Genomic DNA, 23,356 nt, shown 5'->3' with positions numbered 1-23,356 from the left:
AAACAGCTTCACCAGATTCACATTACTTACCAGACTGACTTTATTTCTGTCAGATGTCTACAGAAGAACTTATGGAGAGTTAAATAGGTTTAGGTGTTTTTTTTCACTACCATGATGGAGATCAGTGTTTACTTTAGTTGGGCTCTTGAACGTGACTTTTCAACAATTAAGGTTTTTTTTTTTTTTTAACATGCTGTAGCAATGCGCCTTTGGAACCTGTTATAGCAAAACAAAAGTACACAGAAGAAAAAAAATCTGATGTTGTTTATAGATTGACAAGAACAAATACTATTATTTCTGATCTAATCCCATGTCTCTTCTCTTATTGATACTACAGCATAAGAAGGAACACTGCTGAGCCATAAGTTATAAAAGACTGTTAAGAAAATTTCACTCATAATAAAAAAAAAACCTTTGCTGAAATTTAGACAGAAATATCAAGAATCAGCGTATGAATCACAACAATGGTGACAATCCATAAAATAAATGAACAGATCAGTTCTGAACATCACAACACATGCTACTAAAACTTAAAACAAATGCAAAATGATAAGCACATAAGAATTCAAGAAAATAAGTGAACAATTCAGTGGCATAATTTATTCATGCCGCAATGCATGCTGGGAGTCATGGATGAGTTTTATCCTGTGCTGGTACCCAGCATGCATTGCATCATAAACCTTTTGATTGTCACCATTGTTGAGATTAATATGCTGATTGTTGATGTCTCTCTTTCAGTGTTGTGAGGACTGCTGCCCCAAAATATTTAAAGCTCAAAAATCCATACCCAGATAATCACATTACCGTTCAATCTTATAAATTTGAAGAAACAAACAAAAGAAAAGTCTTATTCACTCACATATTTCAACACCAAATTATTATTTGACTATTATAACAACAAGTCAATCTAGTAGATCATGCCTGACAGAAACAGTCATAATCACTTGATCATCAAGATTAATACTGCTGTAACAGATGCATCATAAAGATACAAATATAGCAATGAAACAAAAGTTGAAGTACAAAAGTCAAGGGTCAGGAGCCCAACTAAAGCAAACACTGATCTCCACAATGGTGATGCTAAACGAAACTAACATTATCATCTACATCTCTGTAATTCTCAATAAGATCTTTTGATCTCTGATCTCTGATCTGAAAGAAATAAAGTCAGTCCGGTTAGTAATGTGTGAAGTTGGTGAAGCTGTTTGTTGATTGTTTAAATCTTCAGTTGATTTCATCTAAAGCTGTGGCTGAAGTCAGTTGTATTTCTTGTGTTTGTCTTGTTTCTTTTTTCTTCAGTGATTCTACTCATTAACAGCAGCTGTTGATCATTGTCTGAATTCACTCATTAGTTTTCATTCTCTCTGTTAGGTAGACTATATTAGTAAACTCATGTAGGGAATAGTGAATGAGGGAGTAGGGTGTGATTTGAAACACAGCCGCTGAGTGTCGACTTTGAACGTTGTTAATTTACGATATATAGCAGCAGGCTACCTTCTCGAAAACGATGAATATTACCCAGAATGCACTGTTTTACTGAAAAACAGTATGTTACTGTCGAAATTTGGCCGTTTTTTTACAGCGATTTTTAACAGTGCACTTCTCTTATATTATCAGTGTATTGGTGCAATCTCAAGCATGCAGTGTGAGATGATTTGTCTCCTCATTGGGCAAACTTGAATAAATTGCTGTGTAATATCAGCCCAAGCATCCTTCTCCATTGCACAGCAAAAGAACAGGTCTGTTTCTCATCAAATTAAACAGCAGACTCAGGCATGTGGACATAGGAATGCTTACCATATCATATAAAAAAAGTAAATGATAAAGGCACACATTTCAAAGTACTTCATACAATGTCTGGGAAAGGAGTCATCTTTCGCCCTCACTGAACAACACACTCAGTCATTGCTGTACACCGTTCCACATATGACTGTCCTTCTCCCTGTCTTTTCCCCAAACATTAATAGAAGTCCAGCTTCTGGAAAGCACAGGACTGCATCTGCTCTCTGTGATCCCTGGGACTCCGCCAAGACTGTATACTGTATGAGAAGAGTCTTCTGCTCTGGAATGTGTAACGGAAATTGAAAAAGAGAGTTACACATTCAAGTGCTAGAGAGGAAATTGAACTAATAAAAGAAATGCCTTGCTACGTAAGGCTTGAGTCCAAACATTTTTATTAACTTGCTCAGCTAAAAACAACTGCAGTCTGCAAAGTGTTGTGAAATATCCTTGGCCACAAATTTTTCATTTAAAATCTTAATAGTGCTGTTTTTGGACCTAAAACTATTGAACATGAATGTGTAAAAATCTTTCATATATTTTTATATTCTTTTGATATTAATATGGAAATAGTTAACTAGAAATCATTCATGGACACACTCACATGCATATAGCAAATGTATGTGTATAACCATGAATAGTCATAAATTTAATTTGCATAATGATTTTTAATGTAGTCCATTGGATGCTTCAGGAATGCTATGCCTCTTTGCCCCTAAGAAGACAACATACAAGTCGCAACAACCATCTTCTTATCTCTGGATCTCATGGATGGCATGAAACTGTAAGCAGTGTCAGTGAATATGTCAAAGAAAGACAATGGCAGCAAGCAAACTCAGCCATGGTTTGCCACTAAACGAGCCTTATCCTAGCCATAAACATCACATTCAGCTCCAAATAAACATTTTGTTTCAAATAAACACTTTCTTAAATTTATTCAGATAATGCCATACAAATAGAGATCTCCAGAGCAAAGCTAGATAAATGTGTGAACAGTGATATTAGAGAGAGAGATTTTATATTTTAACCATCACAAAATAAGGAAACATTAAAAAAGAAAACTCACACTAAACAATGAGAGAAAATAATAAAAACAGTACTAACAACGATAATAGTCATTATAACAAAAACAATAATTATAAAAAAAGTTCAATACTTAATTTATCACCGTTTCACTCTGATAGTAATTCAATTCAGCAAGATGGAAATGACAGAATTCTGATTAAGATTTAGTGGGCAAAATGTTTTGAATTAAAAATCACATATGCAGTGAGTCTGATACATCCAAAAACCACTGCCAGTCCGCAAAGGACAGGAATGTCCATAAACACAGGGCCTGCCTTCTCCGTAAACTTGAGTGGTGCTGCAGCTGGCTGAATGGGTGTGTAAATCTTCCCGGAACAGCTAAAAAGTCAGCAATCTTGGCAAACATGTTCTCTCTGGAGCGCCTGTGGTGAACAATGACTTGGCTATTCCTCTAGAATGGCCTAAAAGACAAATGCTTTGAACACTGTTATCCAATTAGGCATTGGCTGAGACATGCTTCCTGTTTGCTGAGCTTCCTGTTTGTTGCTTATTGCTTAGCCTGATGTCTCCTATATCATTGTCATTATCTTGTCAGATCCTCTCTGAAGATAAACCACAACACAATTGTTCTGAGCAGCTGTTTCCATCTCCTTGTCAACCTCTTTTCTCTTTTCTAATCAGATGTTTCCTGATGGTCAACTGTGGTTATATCTGTTATGGGAGCCAACATAAACTTACTGTATAAAAATTACTTTATATCCTCCAACTAAAAAAATTGCATGATGCATGACATGATTTACTGTTAGAAGTAATGGTTTAACCAATTTGTCATATAAATGAAACTGTGATGGCACCATCTAATATTGCTGTATTATAGTATTAGTGGTAGCTCAAGCGCTAAACCTCAATTGGAATATCAAGGTATTTCAGTCATTTCACATGAGTGATGTCTTGTAATGTCTTACCATATGTGGTAAATAAACACATAAATAGTAATATTTTTAACAAATGTATAGCCATTGAAATAGATTTCACGTTCAAATGAAATGGCCATATTGCAGTCTGTTGTTGTTTCATCTCTGATTCAAACAACCTAAAAATGGGTTTTCCATTTAGCTCAGACAAACTTTTGGTTAAAGACCCACAAATATCCAGTTCTTTCCATCTACAGATTTACTGCACACACCCAATTATAAAACATTTTATTCAATTTACAATTAAATAAAGCCGATTGTATTGTGGGATTTACTGTAAATCAGGGATGTTATAAGTGAAGGATCAAAGCATGTTAGGCATAAATCCAAGGGGCTCATCTACTTCAAATACTATTATGCTGTACTCACAAATGTATAATTGTATGTTGGACTCAGTTACTCAGTGGATAAATAAAGCTAAAGCAGTTATTCCTTATGAAGCCTTTTTGTACTGCATTAAAAGATACTTATTTTAATTTTTACAACACAGGTGACCCTTTTCCCACTTATCTTGGTGAGGAACACATATATTTACTAACACTGGGAATACGGTACTCAGTGTGGAATAGTGCAAAGATTGACCCATTATAGTGAACAGCATCATGCTAATGCTTATGTTTTTTTTTTACCTATACCCTTTTTTTCCCCTTTCATTCTTTATGTTCATTTTATTTATTCACCGTTGAACATCGAAGTGAATGTTCAACTTGCATAATTTGTATGGATGTTAATGACAAAAACCTGCAATTAAATACATAAATAAAATAACTACACCTTTAACTGATAGAAGCTAAATCTATGATCCAGTTGCATTTCCAAGGGCCTGCAAAAACCTTATCTGAATAAAAACAAGCGATCTAAATTAAAATACCCAAAGTAGATTCTTTGAGGTTGAATTGTTATGCATGACTGCATGAATCTACATTTAGACTGAATAACAATGCATGGACTAATAAGAAACTCTTATTGTCACTGTTATTCTAGATAATTCTGAGAGAGCTGATGTTTTGTCTTGGATGATGTTCAAGATCTTTTGGAAGTTCTAGTGTGAACTTGGAGAGGTTTAAGCTATTGGTAAAACCAAAAATTTATTCTTGGCAGACAGCTAGTAAGGAACTCATAGCCAAGTGACACACAAACTGTCCCAATAAGACTGTTCAGTACTTCTGAAAACAACTATGGAAACATTATGACAATACATAAGAGACATGTTAAAGTATAAAATCCATTTTAATTAATTAAGCACAACCTCCATTTGTCTTCATTATAATGGTATTTTTACTTTTAAATCCTGAAATAGAGAATGGAAAGAAAAAAGAATGGAAAGATCTGTGATTTTCATCGTAGGTACACCTCAACTGTGAGAAACAGAATCTAAAAATATTATATTGAGTGATTTTGTGAAATATTATATTCAGTAATTTACTTGATATCCAGTGCACTGATATAACCAAATTATAAATTCCCACCGTGAATATTTACCAAACCAAGAGTATAAAGAATACACTTTCACCGTCTTAGGAACTGTGACAGTAGAATGGTAATGTTTCAATAAACCTAAAATAAACCAACGTGGGCCCATTCACACACACACTCACACACCACCCCGATGCAGACCTGATTCATTGGTTGTGTGGGTGAGGCCTTTGGAACTGCAAACTGGCCTCTTCGCTCTTCCATGAGCAAAATAAAACCAATAGAATACCTGCATTGTTTTTTTAAAACAGTCCCGATACTCTCCCGTGTCCAGCTACACAATACTCCCCAAACAGTTGTCAGTCCCCCGAGGCCGGAGGAACATCCAACACTCCCAATGGCTTGGTGTGATATCTAGTAGCATCTCTTACCTTCCCTCGATGTCAGAGGACCTTTGAACACTTCCGGTGACTCAAAAGGTCTATCTGATTCTTCAGTCACATCCTGCGGTGAATATAGTGTTCATAGTGATTGACTACGTCTTGTATACATTTTTTGAAAATTCCTGTCATATGCACATAAACTGACAGTCACCACTTATAAGCTACTACTAAATATTGTAGAAAAAAGTGATTTTCTGTAGTTGCTTTTCAATTATTTGTATCATAAAAAGCGCTATACAAATAAACTTGAATTGAATTGAATTGAATTGAATTCACATAAATCACGAATCCCTGATCGCTGGCACATTTCCCCCTGATCACAGCCCGACCTGTCGGGCTTAAATTTATTGTCTGAAGGTAAAACTGAAAACAATCTCTTTAACCTTCAGCAACCTGGCGCTATCACTTGCAGTTTTTCCTGAAAACAGAGAAAAGAACCTAAAATTTTCAGTCATTTTTGGTCAAACTGGTAAGATCAAGGCATCAACCGAAACTGTAAAGGGTCTACTTTTATTTGTGTACACTGACAGTAACAAAAAAACATTGTGATTTTGTGAAATAAACAAAATAAGAAGGGAATACTTTCTGATTATCCAGTGGAGGATATCATTTTTATGTAATTTAATTTTACTTACATTAGTTAATGTGTTATTTTACATAAACTTGAACGCATTTTACAAGTTGGGCCTTTCCTAAACTATAGCTTATAATTAAATTATAATGTGTAACATCGAGTGAATCTTTTTTAATGTAATGTTGAGTAATTAGTAATGATAATTATTGAATAATTAAACTCATTTTCAGACAGAGTAATTAGAAAAGAAATGTAAATACAACATTGATAATTTAATTACCAATTAATTGCTTTAAGTTACTTACCCAATACTGATTCAGGCACACAAGGGTTTAAGATGTATGGGGTTTTCATAGCTATCAAAATGTTTGGCTTTGTTAATCTCTTGACTTACTCCTTGTGCTTGTATTGACATGATTGTCTTTGAATTTTCCAAGCTAGCAGAGTATCCTGCGAAGATGAGGGCTAAAAGCATGCACACACTGTACCTGACACATAACATACACAATTATAACTTTTACTTAAAATTAAAAAAAAAATAGGCAAAGTTGCGAAACCCCCTTAACATTCCCACACAACTCTAGACCTTATGAAAACTATTAAAGGACTGTTGACTTTTCTCTCAGCTGGATGTGCTAACACAGACTCCGTGTTGAGGTTGAGGGGGAGTTTGGATTGCACTCTCCATATGGACAGAGAGATGAAAAGGGAGATTGAGGGATGACCTACTGTGAAGGTGTGAAAGAGAGGACCAAAAGGGAAATTCTCAGCGTGGTGTTTTTGATTGAGGGTCGAAGAGACAACTGGAACTGGAAGAAGCTGCAAAATCAGCCAGGTTGTGATACTTAGCTTGGGGTTGTTCCTTCACCGGACTCTATTTGACTTCACTGAATCAATGAAAATATTAACCCTCGGGGATCAACGTTGTCCAATATTGTTGAAAAGCATTGCAAAAGACAAAATACATTAACCTCACACTATCAGCCTAAAGTAGACCACTGACTGAGACACTTGACTGTATTTTAAAGTAAAAGCTTAAATGAATGTCATTCCCTAATATCATTCAAAATTACTTTCTTCTGAGGAACACAAAAAAAATAATATTTAGAAAATTGTCCCTACAGTGAAAGTGCAGTCCAAAACATAACTGGTTGAAACTTTTTTCAAAATATTATGTTCTTTTGGGTTTTACATAAGAAAAAGTAATTTGGTAAATGATGAAAGTACTTTCATGCTTGGGTGAACTATCCTTTGCATAGAATACCATTCCTTTCTAAACAGTGTGTTTAACCCTTGTGTTATGTTGCGGGTCAATTTGACCCGTTTAGATTTTCTAGTTTCTTTCCTCATTTATCAACATGGACATGCATGCAAAGTTTCAACATGCTGATGTTTTTTGACATATACAAACAAAATTACTATTAAGTTCGTGATGTTCAATTTGACCCGCATATTTTAACGATCTAAGGAAACTGTACTGACCCATAATAATAACATATCTTGGTTATATTTTGTTATTTTATTTTTTTACTATTTTATGAAGCTAAAAAATTTGGATTTCCACACTTATTTCAATACAGAAAAATATTTTGTCAGCCACAGATGATAAAAATGACCTATCATTTATTTTTTCAAGCTACCTGGAATAATATTAAACCTTTTTTCTTTTCTTGATATTTTATGACTTTTTCTCATTTATCATCATGGACATGAATGCAAAGTTTCAACATGCTGGTGTTTTTTGACATATACAAGCAAAATTACTATTACGTTTGTGATGTTCGCGGGTCAATTTGACTCTCATAGGCAGCTATTCAAAAGAAACTGTACAGAGACAAAATAAAAACATTTATTTCATGTATGTCAGGGCATCAAATCCAGTTCTAAAGTGTACGTCTATCTGAAAGTGCTCTAACCCTAATCAAACACACTTCAAAATTAATGGCAAATTACAAATGACAAACCTGAGTTACCCAGAGAGATTCTGAACATGGAGGGCAGAAACATGCATATGGAGTCAGACCGACAGAAAATAAAGGAGTGAAAACAGATGATAGGAAAAAACGGAAGAGATGTGAGGTGTGCCCATCCAAGCGCAACAGCAAAACCAGCACCATGTGTGTGAAGTGCAAGAAATTCAAATGCCAAAAGCACACACTTGCTGTGTGCTCATCATGTCAAAAGTAACTTCTAGACTTTATGAAATAAGTTTACAAAACAGCCAACTTATGAAAAGTAAATATTTTCATTAAACAGCTACATTTAATTGTTCAGTTTTGATGTTCTAAGAAAAAAAGTACAAAAAAATGTATATGCAAATTAAGTCAGCATACTGTTTATTTTCAAATTTTGTCAAAACAAAACAGTTTTAAAAAATGGTTAAAAAACATCTTTATTAAATCATATCTTCAGATATATCTTGGGGGGAATATTTGACAAATGTTGATAATAAAAGTTTACAGTTTGTACCTGAATCTTTATTTTTTTTTCATAATGTGATTTTTGAGGAATTGTATTGAATCCAATTAGGGTCAATTTGACCCGCTCCATAAAGGGTGTACACAGAAATCAAACAGTGCACAAGGGTTAAGGGATGAGCTGTTTTGGTGCTCTGCACAACTGTTTCCAATCTAATGGCTCAGGGCAGAAGGGTTAAGCATCCCACAGATCTCACTGGCCATCTTGAAGCTCGAGTTGTGAAATGCCTGGAGCAAATGGATACATCCCAAAATAAATAAAAATTAGGAACACAAAAGGAGGGCTCAAAGAGGTGCTCCAGAAAGAGCTCTGAAATGAATGGACGAAAAGGCAAATGTGAACAAATTTGACCCTTTAACCTGTTCATTGCCACATTTTTTGGATGAGCACATTAGAGTGGAGAGGGCTCAGCATCTGACTGAAAAGCTACTCTTAGCCTTTAAAAAGAAAATAGCCTTTGCTTTCTGTTCTAAAAGCATTGTTCTCTGCTGTGGATGCTTGTTTGAAAGAAAAGTGGATAAGAATTTCAGATTTTATCAACATATAATTTCAACATTATACCTCATTTAATACATTAAATGAGAGCATGTTCGCATGGCCTTTTTTACTGACTCAAAAGATAGAGTTAAATCTAGTGTTACAGGGGTCTTGCACTGTTCCACCAAGCAGCTGAACATGTTTTCTGAAGCATGACACACAGAATAAACATAAGTGTAAAAACACATGGCCTCCCTGTTTCCCCTGTTTGCACTGATCCAGAAACAACTTTCACTTTTCTGATCTTTTGAGCTTTACTGTTATGAGTGAAACACTAAGCTGGTTTCAGATCAATGGAAAAGGGCAACTTCTGAGAGGTTCACAATGGGATATTGACCTGACAATCTCTTGAGGTTTATCTCTTTTTAAAACACAGAGGTCATACTACATTTGCAATAAATGGGAAATAATCCCCTGAAGAATTGTGTGGGCTTTTCACAGTTTTAGTAGGTCCTTACTCGCTCTTTGGTCCATGACATAACAAAAGCAGAGCACCTTGAGAGGTAGCATCTTCAGATGTCCCAAAGAGTTGACAGTCATTAATTCATAGCGCACGGTGATTCCAGAAATACATGTAAATTAAAAATGATTTGCAGACTACTAATTGCCAATTGAATACTTGACAGCACTGCAATTGGCTCCCCAATGTAATATGACTTTTTATGCCTTTGGCAGGAACTACTTGTTGAGAAAGATTTGTAGGGTCTCATGGTATTTAATTCTTTTCAAAGATTAAAGGAAAATGAATAATAAATCTGATTTATGAATAAAAAAATCTAACTTTGATACACATCCAAGTTTATTACAACAAAATGTTCCATCAGTGAACTCTATGACAAGTTTCTTGTGCCATATGCACCATTCCGACCACAAAAAAATAAACACTTTAGTTTCAAATTCACTATGAACTAGTTCCATATTAGCATTTTAGCATTGGAAGATTTCCAGGGACACAAGACACACTCCTGCCTCAAAACCATGGCCCTGAGCAGGATGTCAAGAATATCTGATTAAAATCCACCAACGTGTGTTGAGAGAGCAGGTCAGAGTAGGAATAACTGTGATAGATTCCTTCTTCGTCCTTCATCAAGGTGCTATAATGAAGGCTGAAGGATCCAGGCCAAAGATCTGCTCTCTCATAGCCTAAGATGGGTTGTAAACCAATACCCTTCGAAAAAAAGAGACAGTTCGGGTGTATGGTGGATGGGAGGAGGGGTGAGGGTTGTTTCCTCGGTGACCAAGCCCTTTTAACTTTCAACGCTCTTTACCAGACCAGGGCAGTGAAAAAGGTTTCTGTGAAAGCAACAGCTGTTGTTTTTTGTTAGGCTCCAAAGTGCAAGAGTATCCTCTTTTACAACTCGATAGGGCTGTGAGATAACAGGAAAAAAAACATCAAGTTGAAAGAGCACACTTATGCTTCACTTATTTATACAAATCAGGGCTGTCAAGATACCAGATTTTCACTTGATTATCATGGCGGCCAAAATAATTCACAAAAAACATTACTGCAATATCAGGCAGAGAGGAGGCAAATTTGTAATCATAATTTTACATAAATACACACTATTGATTAACACATACTGCAGACTGGAGTGTCTAATATCTCATGCTTTTTTACATAATAATAAAAAAAAAACTCCCACACTGATGAGCTAACTTTTCTTGGATGCAGATAAAATGTCTCTTTTATCTCTTTTATCTCTGCCAACATGATTCTGTGCAAGTAGTCACTACACACTGTGTCATCTTTTCTGTTTTATAACAACTGGCAAACAGAATTAAGACCCAAATACCACCTCCTACTATGTTAAAGTGTCAACCAGGGGTACGTTTCCCAAAAGCATAGTTGCTAACCTGTTAGCAACTTAGTTGGTTGGCAATGGGAAATTGTATTGCAACCAACAAAGTTGCTAACTTAGCTAGCAACTATGGTTTTGGAAAAACGCTCCCCTAATAGTAACTTCTGCTGGAAAACAGGAGGCAATAAGCAATTAAGTTTCATATGTTATGAATTAAAACATTACTTCAAGTATAGACCAACGCTACTTTTGCGTCATCGAAGGTTAACGCCCCTTTTTGGGGGAAAACAAACGGATTCCCCTGATACAGAACTCGCTCTAATTTCTTGATAGCAAAAATGGCAGAAACATACACACTCTCTTTGCAGGCCGAGGACCGTGAGAGGTATTTAATGAAGCTACTGGATACGGTGTTTACAGAGGTTTCCCTTTGAAATGGTCGAAAACTGGATTAATAACCCTACGCAGTGGCCAAATATGGACATCTAACGTTACCATTATCTTGTGGAATCACCAAGTAGCCTACTTTTGTCATTAACATACTTACAGTATGATAAACTAGACGATGAGGCCATGTCAAGAGGAGTCGGTGGTTTACTTTGATCATATTTCACTTGATTTAAGCTATTGACAGTTTTGTTGTAGTTAGAAATACGAAGCTGCTAGTAGCTACGTGATTAACGTTAGCTCTCATCAGGCATGCTGCCTTGGCTGTTAACTGATTTTGAGTTTCAAATATTCGCAGGCTAGGACTAAACAATATAACTATTATACAATATATGTTTGTAATAGTGTCTGACAGGCCTGTACACATCAGAAACAATGAAAAACAAAAGGTCCCTGGAGCGAGTTCCGTATCAGGAATCCGTTTGTTTTCCCCCAAAAAGGGGCGTTACCCTTCGATGACGCCAAAGTAGCGTTGGTCTATATCAGGACATTCCAATAACTCACTTACTCACCTCCAACCAAAGAAATGTGTTAACAAATTACTTGGATTGTAAATGTGAGGAAAACAACAATAATAATAATGTGTGTGTGTGTGTGTGTGTGTGTGTATATATATATATATATATATATATATATATATATATATATATATATATATATATATATACACACACACACACATATTTATTTTATTTTTTATTTATTTTTTTAAACAGATCTAGGCTCAGTTCACACATCAACAGGAATTGAGTGTTGCACTGAGCATGGTGTAATTCTGATAAACAGGTTTTAGTTTGTTATCATTACTTCAGGCTTGTTTTGAAAATGCAGGGTGAAGTCACCGCCATCATACCAAACTTTTTGGGACAAACAAAAATATTGCATTTAGTACATTATCTGGGAAAGAGCCAACTGGAGTTTTATCAAGGAACGTGATTATGAAAGAAAAATGGGGACTAGAGTCCAAACAATTTCTTTCCCTATCAGTCCTGTCCTGAGGGGATGTAGAGAGAGAGAGAGAGAGAAAGAGCACAAATAGGCTGTTATTTTACCTCCTGCCTTGACAGGAGGAAGAGGGAGAGAGAGGGAGGGTGAAAAAACAGTCAAGATGTCCATATATGTGTCCGTGAGGAAGGATTGAGGGAATATTTGACCCTCTTTGCTGCAGTTCTTGCCCATTGGGAGGAGGTCTGATTCAAGGCAGCTGGACCCAGAGCTAGGTATCACTCTTCTCATATCTACTTTGAGTTTCTAGTGATTTTCATTGGCCATGGCAGCCAAAGCTCTTACGTATTCCTTTTTGGGTTTTTTTAGCTCCTTGATTTTTAACTTCCTGGCTCTCTTTCTGTCCACTATGACCCTGAATATAGTCTTACTGTACAGAAGACCCCTCATGCAGCTTGATCCAGAGAATGGTCAATCTGACATTTAACTGTTGTTCAGAAAACCTTAACTCTACTGATTATAAATAGCCAATTGTTTGATTAAATAAATAACTAATTAATTAGTAAAAATTAATTAAAAGCAGGTGAATAGATAAAATATCAGACAGACAGACAGATAGACAGATGATAATTATATATATATATATATATGTGTGTGTGTGTGTGTGTGTGTGTGTGCGTGTGTGTGTGTGTGTGTGTGTGTGTGTGTGTGTGTGTGTGTGTGTGTGTGTGTGTGTGTGTGTGTGTGTGTGTGTCAATAATCAATAATCGCGACCGGGTCAACAAACACAAGAAATACAGACATACAAAATAAATAAGCATATTTTTTATTTTTTATTTATTTATTTGTTTGTTGTTGTTTTTAATTGTTGTTGTTTTTTTGTGGAGTTTAAATCATGAACTTCTATTAAAATCTCCTTTAAGTTTAAAATCTATTACTGTGTTTTGTGTTAAATTACTCAATCCAAACTATTCAAAACCACTTAGGGTTAGGAAAAATCTACACACTATTATAACATATTTATAACTCCTCTGTGCACTCTCTCTCTCTCTCTCTCTCAGATTGTACCAAGTCAGTAACCCAAACCATGGGTACTCTGGCTTGGTCTTTGCCATAATAGTGACAACATAATGGGTAAAATGAATGTGTGAAGGAAGAATTCTTTCAGGAAACCAATGGGTGCAATTTGGCCCATGGCCCTGGGGGTCGATTTAATTGAGTGAAGCCCCCAGCCCCCATTCAGTTTCTGAGAGACTATTAACTCTTAACAACTCCCTTGCTAGGGCTTCATTATTTATTCTGTTCAAGCTTTTCTTCACTCCTTCCCTCTCTCTGTTTGTGTTCTCCATTTTATTGTCTTTGATTGATATTGCACTTAATTAATCATTTGACGTTGTTCTGTTTTGTAATTCATAGTGTCCGTTGCTGAGTGCTTTCTTGACTTTATGTAGACTGTTTGAGACGTCTGGCAATAAAGCATAATCGGTTGCTTTAAAACAAAGTTTGTAGGTTTCCTGGGAAGTTAACGCAACAAGTAGGGAGCAACACAAATACTCAGTTGAAACAGACTGCTGTCATATACACAGCCACAGCTCTGGGTTAGACTTCCAGCGTACACTGTAAAGAATGATTATTGATTGTTTGTTTGTTTGTGTATTTTTTCAAAGTTGTAAATAAAACAATAATTATTGGACTATATATTATTTCAAGGTATCATGTTTAATTCAGTGTAATTATTGCTGTTTCTTTATAAATGTTTGTGAAATTACTAGCAATTTTTGAGTGAACATTGTTTCTACATTTTTTTTTTTTTTTTTTCAATATAGGAACACATTCAGTTCACAACAAATGTAATTTAGGTCATAGATTTTGAAACGCCAATCCTAAACAGACCCCAAAAAGTGTAAACTGGAAATTTAGGGTGAGGTGATAATACAAATAATAAATAAAGGAAAATCTGTATTGTTCACTCTTTATACACACATCCAAATTAATTAAAATTAAAAAATGTCAAATACAGAACTTCCGTCTCATTCCGTGTGAAGTCGAGCCTTTCCTTCCTTAAACAGCCCTGCTTCTTGTTTACTTTCATCTCCTTAGGGGTTAAATCTCTAAAAACAAATACCAACACAAACAGTCATCTGTTCTCTTAAGGAAGAGGGATGATCAATAGGAAACAGCCACTGATGACTTGTTTCTTTAAATCAGGCCTATAAATCCTTCTGGTCACTTCCTTCAATAGGAGTGAAGCTGGGATGAGTTCCTCTTCAGGGTCAGTGGAGCCATTGAAATTAAACTGGCCCTCAACAGCAGGCTGCTCCTCGCAGCTGCCCTGTGACCGTGGAAATTAAGTTATGCCCCGTGTCAGCAAGATTTCTTCTTCTTTCGGACACCCTTTCTACCTCAATTGATCCTCTCAGTGCTCATTTTTTAAAGTTTCTCCTGTTCGTATTTATGAGAGACTCTGAAGTAGAGTCTTAGCTGGAGTATTCAGTGTTGATAATAGACATAATGGACAACGATAAGACAGAATGAGGTATTGTGTGAATGTAAGTGAGAAGGCCCAGCTCTCTTGGTCAATGTTAAGTCAATGGCCTCTTGTTGAAACACACACACACATACACACACACATGCTGCTTCTTTACCAACAGGTCTGCAGGGCTCAAATAGAAAACTTCTCTTTTCTTCGGTTTCCTCCACCCTCTTCATTTGCACAGCCTCTGTGTCCTTCCTCCTTCGACATGCACTTGTGTTTGGCTTGTCTGTGGGATAGTTTATTTGTTCTGTGGTTGGATGAAGAAGCTGGATGATGACTCCTGCTTCTGTGGGTGCAAGCGTGTCTGAAACAGCTGCTTGCTGCCAACAATTCAGAGCAGCCCATGTTATGCCTCAGCATTTGAATACTGGGTCAGACACACATGCTTTGGAATGAACCGTTAGAACATGCTGAAAGATCAGCAGTCATATTTGTATAATATTTGATATTATTTAGCTTTATTTATCTGAATGCCATGAGGAATCTGCAAGAGAACGCGGCTCATGTGCCAGTTTTCTGTTTTTAAAATGTTGTTTCTCATTCATGAAGATTATAATTCTTTACAGATTAAGTGCTTTTTCTCATTCCCTGGAACCATTACCCAGCATTCCTTTCTCTCTGCCCAGTTTAGGGGCTTCTCCTCCTGCGTCTGCATGCTTCCCTCCCCTGTGCTGCCTGTCAGAGGGATTTTATGGCTGTTGATACAAAAAATGGGCTTTGGGCTGCTCTAGTAAAAAACACCTTTCCTTCCATCACCTCATTATCCTCCTGAGTGAAAACAAGCGGCCAAACGTCTCCTTCATCTGTCATTATTCCCTTAAGAGCGATCGAAGTTCTGCTTTTCCATTAGCCCCAACTGTTAGAGCACATATGAATCACTTTATTATTCTAATTAGCTGTATAGTTGTTCAATAAATTTCATGGTAAGAACTAAGGAGCAGTGAAATATAAAAGCTATTTTGCTCGGCCTTAACATATGGACACTGAACTTTGGTCACTTTAACAGCTAATACAAATGTTATGTGAATCCACAGAAATGACTTGCATGCTTTTATTGCAGTGCCTATGTACAGTTAATTTAATAATTAGCTAAAATCCATTAGCTTTAAAGTAATAGTTCTCCCGAAAAATGTAGTAAAAATTTATTTAACCTTAAGTCGTTCTTTAACCTTAAGTCGTGGAGATGCAAATTTTTTTGTCAGCCTTAGACACCCGTAGTATTTTCTGAACCCCTTGAGATTTCAAGTTTATATTTTAATAATTTAACAAAACATTTGCATGTTCAAGGTTCTACTTAAAAATATATATAATTATTACCTGCATAACATAATTCATAAAATGTTTTTTATTTATTATTACAAAATTATATACAAATTATATACAAAAATTTGGGAAACCCTGAACTATAGCAATGCCATTTTAAAATGCCATTGGTTATTGCAATCTAGAAAGAATAAACATGCCTAACTTTAACCAAAGCTCAATGTCAGTGTTCACAACAATGTTAACAGAAATGGTAGGAGTTGTTTCCAGAGTTCCAACATTATAAGTACAGGACATTAAGCTTGCTCTATTGCATTAAACATAGGGTGCAGATTTAGGAGATGCCCTTAGCAAATTCTCAGGTAAGCAATCTCTTTGTGACCCATTTAATCCTGAGCTTCCACACACAGCAAAATCAGCAGACCCCGAGAGAGACAGGACATAGGTCTTTTTACTCATTTCAAAGAGCCGGGAACTCAACAAAAGTGTTCCGTGATGAAATCAAAGTGGCAGCTTGGTGAAGAAAAAAACCCTGATTTGTGTTTAAAGAACAAAGCAAAAAATTGTTCCTTCAAATCTAAAAAGGAAGCATATGGACAGTGTAGATGTAAAAAGCAAAGAATAGTCAAAAATCTATATAGAGCAACTAATAAACAGAGTGTTTAAACACCAGAGACCAGCTCACAGCTTCCAGCATATCATTTAGAAAACAACTGTTACTTAGGAATAAGACTACAGGGCCTCAGCCAGCAACTTCACTATTAAATACCTTGTGCTTACTTTAAAGGATTAGTCTAAATCCGACCCAATGTGCTTTCCATTTCATTGCTTAGCCCAGGCTCAGCCATACCAACTGTCTACACGTCTCATCGCTTATTACATCATTTCTCAAGAGTTTGACATCAACAGTTCTTCATTCTAACCTATGCTTGAGCACTACAACAAAACTATTGAAATGTTATGGGCTAAGGAATAGTTGCAAAATGTTGCTGAAATATAACTCAAACGCCCTGCTGTGAGATTTCCTGTCGTTTTTTCCGTACCTCTTGGACGTGGAACAATTTTTTTTTTTCCAAGAGGTAATTGAAAACACAAGTGTAGTGAACGGCCTCAAGACAATTTGTGCATCTAAATTAATAATGATATATAATATCTTAATAATAACTTTTAATGTAAACATTTTCTTTTTGTTAAAATAGAACCTTCATTGAATGTGAACACTGAAAAAAAATAAATAAATGTAGAAATATAATAATAATAACAATAATATATATATATATATATATTTTATCCTAATTCAACATTCTGAAACACTTCCTTTCTTGTATTGTCTAAAATCAGACTTCGTATCTGCAGGCATCAGCTGAAAACGCATTATTCTGAAATACACTTCCATGGCTGTAGTCTGCGACTAGTTTAGATGCTCGATTTCAATTGTTCCATCCTATTGGCCATTCTGAGTGCTCTTTTATTATTTCATATGACACATGCTGGGCTCTATTGCATGGACTGAAACCGAGTGCAAGAGGGGAAACAACGTGGTCTTCGATTACCCCCCAAAGACGATGAAGTACATAAGCAGCAGTGGGGACTGCACAGAGTATGTGGACCGGGGAGCAGTGGATCTTTCCCACATGCCACCCTGTGGTTCGGCTCTGAAGAGGTGTCAGCGAGCTCTAGAGGAATGAAGTGCCTGGGCATTGTGCTGGTGAACTATTATGTGCTTAACATTACCATGACAAAAGTGCCACTCGACTTCTACTCCATTCAGTGGGCTGAAGGGCCCTTTTCCCCACTCTAATTAAACATTTTGCAACCATCACCGCCATTTGAAGACCCTGGTGACAAGAGTGGGAGGATTTTAACAGCGTGGAGCTGAGAGACAGCTGAGAGACAGAGAGAGGCCTAGATGAACATGATTAAAAAAGTTACATGGATGCAAAAATATACGCATATATGCACCCATCAAGCCCCAGATTGTGTTGTTCTGCTACTGTTTCTCTGTTAATTTAGAAGAAGTCCTGCTTTATACAGTAGTGGCGTGCAGACAAGAGCCTTTAAACAAACACAGTGATTGAAAAATAAATAAACCGCTGTCTGTCTTGGCCCAGATGCAACACGGACACCCCAGGGAAAAGCAACTCGGGCTTTTGTGTTCACATTCTAAAGATATCCAAATATCAGAGTTTATGCCTTCAGCAAACACTTGTGTTTGCTAAGTCGTGTGTCAGCGCTTCAAGCTCCTTATGTGTGTGATACCTAATCTGTTCCTGAAAAGATGTCCTGTGCTAGCTCACATAATCTAGGTTTAGCATCGTAATCCATGCATGGGGTCGATACAGTGAAACTTTGTAATGACACTATGAAATATGACAAACATAAAAAGAATTACACATACTCGGTTCAAGTCGTTGTACTTTTGTTTTTATGCCTTCTATAAAAAGAACATCACTGAGGCAGTCATACAGTGAATTTAGACATTTAGACATTTTTTGTCAATAGTTCATCTTAGATAACAATTAAAAAATTCTCTGACAATCTGTACACTGTACAATATCTTAAAAGAGAAATAATTACAACACAACAAAAAAATATACTTCCCTTTAAAGCTGGAATCATCACCCTTTATTTTGAAGGTTACTTTAAGAAAAAAAATAAAGTTTGCTGTCTTGAAGCTCTATGACTTTCATAAGATGTATCAAATGTTACCAGCTAAAATGGAGATCTACTCCTTATTCATTCCAGCATTCCAAACATTTTTACAGAAGGAACTAATCCAAAATCATTTGCAACTTTATAAAAATACTTTACATATTTTTTTAAAAAATTTGTTTTATATTGGCAGTGCACAATTTTATAATTACAACTTTCACGGTTAAAATGTCTAGGTAACAAAATAAACTTTTTCTATATCTTTAAGGAAATACATTTGTCTGTTACAAAACAGCACTTGAAATAGGCAAGCTGGTGTTTAAGGCAGTTGACTGACCTAAAGTACTTTGTATCCCTGCTTTTAACTTCAGAATCAGAAATTGAGCTTGATAGTTAAAAACTTTCATTAGACAAAGCATTGTTCACCTGCGCTGAATCTGTAACTGTAAATCATCAGCACAGTGAATCAAAACACATTTACAATGTGACAATTTCTGGATAAGAGCTGCACCTCAGTGTCACACAAAGATTAACTTGTACTCTTTGGAACAAAATCATGTCGAGCTGTGTTTACACGTACGCCTTAAAGCTCACTAATTCATATTTTTATGTTACTAGTGCTTTTTTCTATCAAGTAATTCAACAATGACATTTTCTTCAAAACACTGGATTCTTTAGTAAATAGTATTTATTAATTCAGTGTAATTCCTAATTATTTTGCTACAAGTCACTATCCCGAGTCATGTCAAGTAACGAATCAATTGTTACTGGTATGAAATTGATTTTTGCCATTAACTTCCATGCAGAGTTGTGGTTCAGAAAGTATTTGGCACATGCTAGACTCTATTTAGATTTTCAGCATACTGATCTGACTTGTCATTATATGACCAGTGAAAGGTAACTAACAAGTAACTAGTGAGATAAAGTTTACTAGAAAAAAAATGGGATAGACACTGGGAAAACTACTTTAACTAGTAGAAGAGAAAAAAAAAAAAACAAGCACCTTAGCACTTATTGAACACCTGATAAAAGTTGATTATGAGAGTCACTATTGGATTGCTTGCGATACATAAAAATAAAGACTAGACCGTTTTAAGGAATAAATGTTTAAACAACAGCACGACATAAAACGAACTGGAAAGCAGGAGAAAATGACAAAATGCACTATTCCCGAAAAGCCGTTGGAGCAGATCATTAACTCGACTTCAAAATGATCAAGGAAGCGGCACTCGAGCCAAAATGGATGCCACCACAGTCAAAACAGAACATGCCACAAAAGCAGAACCTGTGTTCCTCGTGGACTCTGGCTCTGGGTAATCCTCATCATCGGGTTCATCATCGTCCAACCCACTGGAGCCTTCTTCATCCACGGGGGGAGAGCCAAAGCAAAGCGTTTTCATACTAGTTTTGATAAACTCACAGACAGTCCGCTCTAAACCATCACAGACGCAAGAATCCAGAAGTTGAGCTTTGGGAAGTTTGCGCATGTACCCGATGACATTGCGGCACGGGTTCGAGCAGCTGGAGCCGCTGAAGAGTTTCCCGCAGTGGCGTAAATAATCGCCCATGGCGCTTCGGCACTGGGTGTCCCTCTCGCACTGGCGCCGGGCTTCGGTGCAGCCCATGCTGCTGGTTTTGGGTAAGCACGGCTCGATGGCTCGTTTAATCTCCCGGCAGCGGGGGTCCGAGGCGCAGCTGCAGTCCTCCAGCGCCGGGCCGCTCTTGGTCAGGTTGAGTTGCACCAGCGACGAGATGCAGTGACTGGGACACTTCTTCCTCTGGCCGCTCAGGATCGAGTCACATGCGTGCAAATACTGGTCATAAGCGTAATGACACTCCTGCTCCGACTGGCAGTTCAGTATCGCTTGCCAGCAAATCAACCGACGGCCGTGGCGGTTGGAGGAGGCGATGGAAAAACAACTAAAACACACCAACACACAAGCGAAAGGCCAAGTGAATGATCGCGCGCCACGAACCAAACCTGCACGAGTTGCCATGTCGAAGTCTGTGATCATTTGGCTGGCGTCAGGTCCGTTTTAAAGCATGCATATTTCATATTTCCATTGCATCAAGTAAGGAACAAATCCCTCAGCTCAGATCATATTTGCAAGGTCCATCCAAAAGAAAAAGTTTGTTCCACAATTGCGTTGAATCTATAAAGTCATTTTCCTGTAATCCATGTTTTTTTAAAAGATGCCTGAATTACAAAAGTGCAATTTCCAGCAAACGGGTTGCTCACTCCATCTTCCCGGTTGTGTCCGTGTGACAGTGCGGTGATTCTTGTCTTTCTTGTGGGCAGAAGAGAGGATCACGAACTCGTCCTCTGGTGTCTCTCGCTCACATCCGAATGCGCTCGCGAGCTACTAACGTCACGCTTCCCCGGCTGAGCCGATCAATTCGGCTCTTGTCGTCCGTCATTAAGCACGAATCGGGACGAGAACAGATAATAACACGGCATTCGAATTCACACACTGGCCCCCTTCTGACCCGCTAGTTTAGCTTTATCCATTCTATTCCTGCGGAAGTTTCGGAGATTCCTATTGGTCAGACCGTTTGTTGTTGCAAATCTCGACGTCAAGTTAGGGGAGGGAGAATGGGGGTGGGGCATGATGGGTCAGGAATGGTCTCTCTCCAAAAGGTTTGGATTACCTCAGAGCAGAATACGAGTTAGAAAGACCAACTATTCTGTCGTTTCTCAGATTTGGTCGAATATGACTGACGCGTCTTCTTGAGCATCACCACAGTTGATTTGGTGACTGTGCACGAATATTGATCACAGAGACTCGGTGTTTAGCAAGAATCGGAACAAACAACCAGCAACTTTCTTGCTTTTCAATGCTTATCAATGCTTTTCAAGATAATCTGTTGAGTCAGTAAGATTTCTTAATGTATTCTCAGGCTCACTATGGATGTAATATTTAGAAGATTAAAAATATCTTTTTTAATAAAATTACATTTATTTTTGTTATGGCTAAACTGCATTAAGCAGCCAGTACTCCAGTCTTCAATGTCACATCATCCTTCACAAATCATTCTAATATGATTTGCTGCTCAAGAAAACATTTATCATTATTATCAAAGTTTAAAACTGTTGTGCTCCATACTATTTTTGTGAAAGCCATTGTTTTTTTCCAGGATTTTATCAAGTAAAAAATTGTAAGAGCCTTCGAAACAGCGTTTATTAAAAATATAAATAATCTTTTGTGACATTGTTAATGTATTTACTGTCACTTTCAAACTATATTTTGCACTGGCATTATAAAATAATTAAACAGAGTGCTGATGCGTGTTGATACAGCAAAAGCAAAGCACACTGAATCCCTTATACAGATATGTATGTTCCTGTAAGAACTAATTATTATTAGTTAAAAGGTTAATTGAAATTAACATAAATGATTTCTTATTCCACACTCTAATATATTAGTACCGTATATATGTTAATGTTTGTTGCTTAATATTTTTTCCTGTATTCAAATGTTACCAGCTATCATGCAATCATTAAGACAAAGGTAAAAATCACAGATTATGTTTAGAATTTTAATACGGTTTAAACTCAATAACACCTTATATGGCTAAAAGAATGTGCATGGCTTTTATTTTTTGCTCTTATCTAAGAATACCTTTCTTATACTTTTGGAGGCGTTAATTAGAAACAGATTCCTTACAATAATCCATGGGGCACTGTTGCCAAATTCCTGACCCTGATGGATGACCCCAAACAAAAACTCGCCCGTGCTGCAGTTAGAATGCACTCACATTATTTTTTCAAAAACAGCTAATATTTGAGTCAATCTGCCAAAACGATAGGTTGTGGAATGTGCTACTTTATGACATAATAGTATGGCTAAACCCTGCTTCAGTGCTTCCTCAAAAGAAAATCAATGCATGCTTCTACATCACTTCCTGTTTAGCCCTGCCCACTGATTCACACAAGTAGTGCAAACAAGAGAGACAACGCAGAAACCAAACAATAAAGATGGCTCCGAAGACAACAAGATGCTGTACAGTGTTAAATGGCAATATCACATTTTTTTTTTCTTGCACAAGTTTTAGCTCCATTCAGAAACTGTAAGTAAATACTAAAGTATTATTAATCGAATTTCTGACATATTTTGGAACTATCCTATATGGGGGGAAAAGTGACATTTCAGTTTATACAGTTGGATCCTAATTGATTTTTAGCAGTTTCTTATAGGATTGGTTCCAAATTATAATCGAAATGAAAATAACATTCCTACAGGAAGTTGTGACAGCACAGCTGCTTTTGGTTTTATTGGGGCTCTAAAAACACCAACAACTGTTGTTAGTGCCATGATAGAGATACAGACAGCTGGCCTATACTGTTGTCCAGAACTGTTTAGAAATGAGCTGCTGCTGAAGTCGATTGGGAAATAAGCTTCAAAATGTAACAAAACCAGTACCTTTCTCAAAACCTTTCTTTGTCATGAATAATACAAAGCCAGAACCCAACACTAAGGCATTGAGCT

At 36.7% G+C, this 23,356-nt stretch overlaps 1 protein-coding gene across 1 annotated transcript; it reads right to left on the bottom strand.

Annotated features, from left to right (window-relative positions):
• Positions 1 to 18,625: 18,625 nt before the first annotated feature.
• On the bottom strand, positions 18,626 to 21,419 carry LOC128000046 (growth arrest-specific protein 1-like). Its single transcript, XM_052592233.1, has one exon. It carries the CDS (start codon positions 20,882 to 20,884, stop codon positions 20,084 to 20,086), a length of 801 nt encoding a protein of 266 aa, XP_052448193.1. The 5' UTR covers positions 20,885 to 21,419; the 3' UTR covers positions 18,626 to 20,083.
• Between the last annotated feature and the right edge of the window lie 1,937 nt (positions 21,420 to 23,356).

This window comes from Carassius gibelio, chromosome A5 (genome assembly GCF_023724105.1).
Source record: "Carassius gibelio isolate Cgi1373 ecotype wild population from Czech Republic chromosome A5, carGib1.2-hapl.c, whole genome shotgun sequence".
Lineage (NCBI taxonomy): Eukaryota > Metazoa > Chordata > Actinopteri > Cypriniformes > Cyprinidae > Carassius > Carassius gibelio.
Note: the sequence above shows the minus strand (reverse complement) of the source record. Positions and strands in the feature narration are given on the sequence as shown.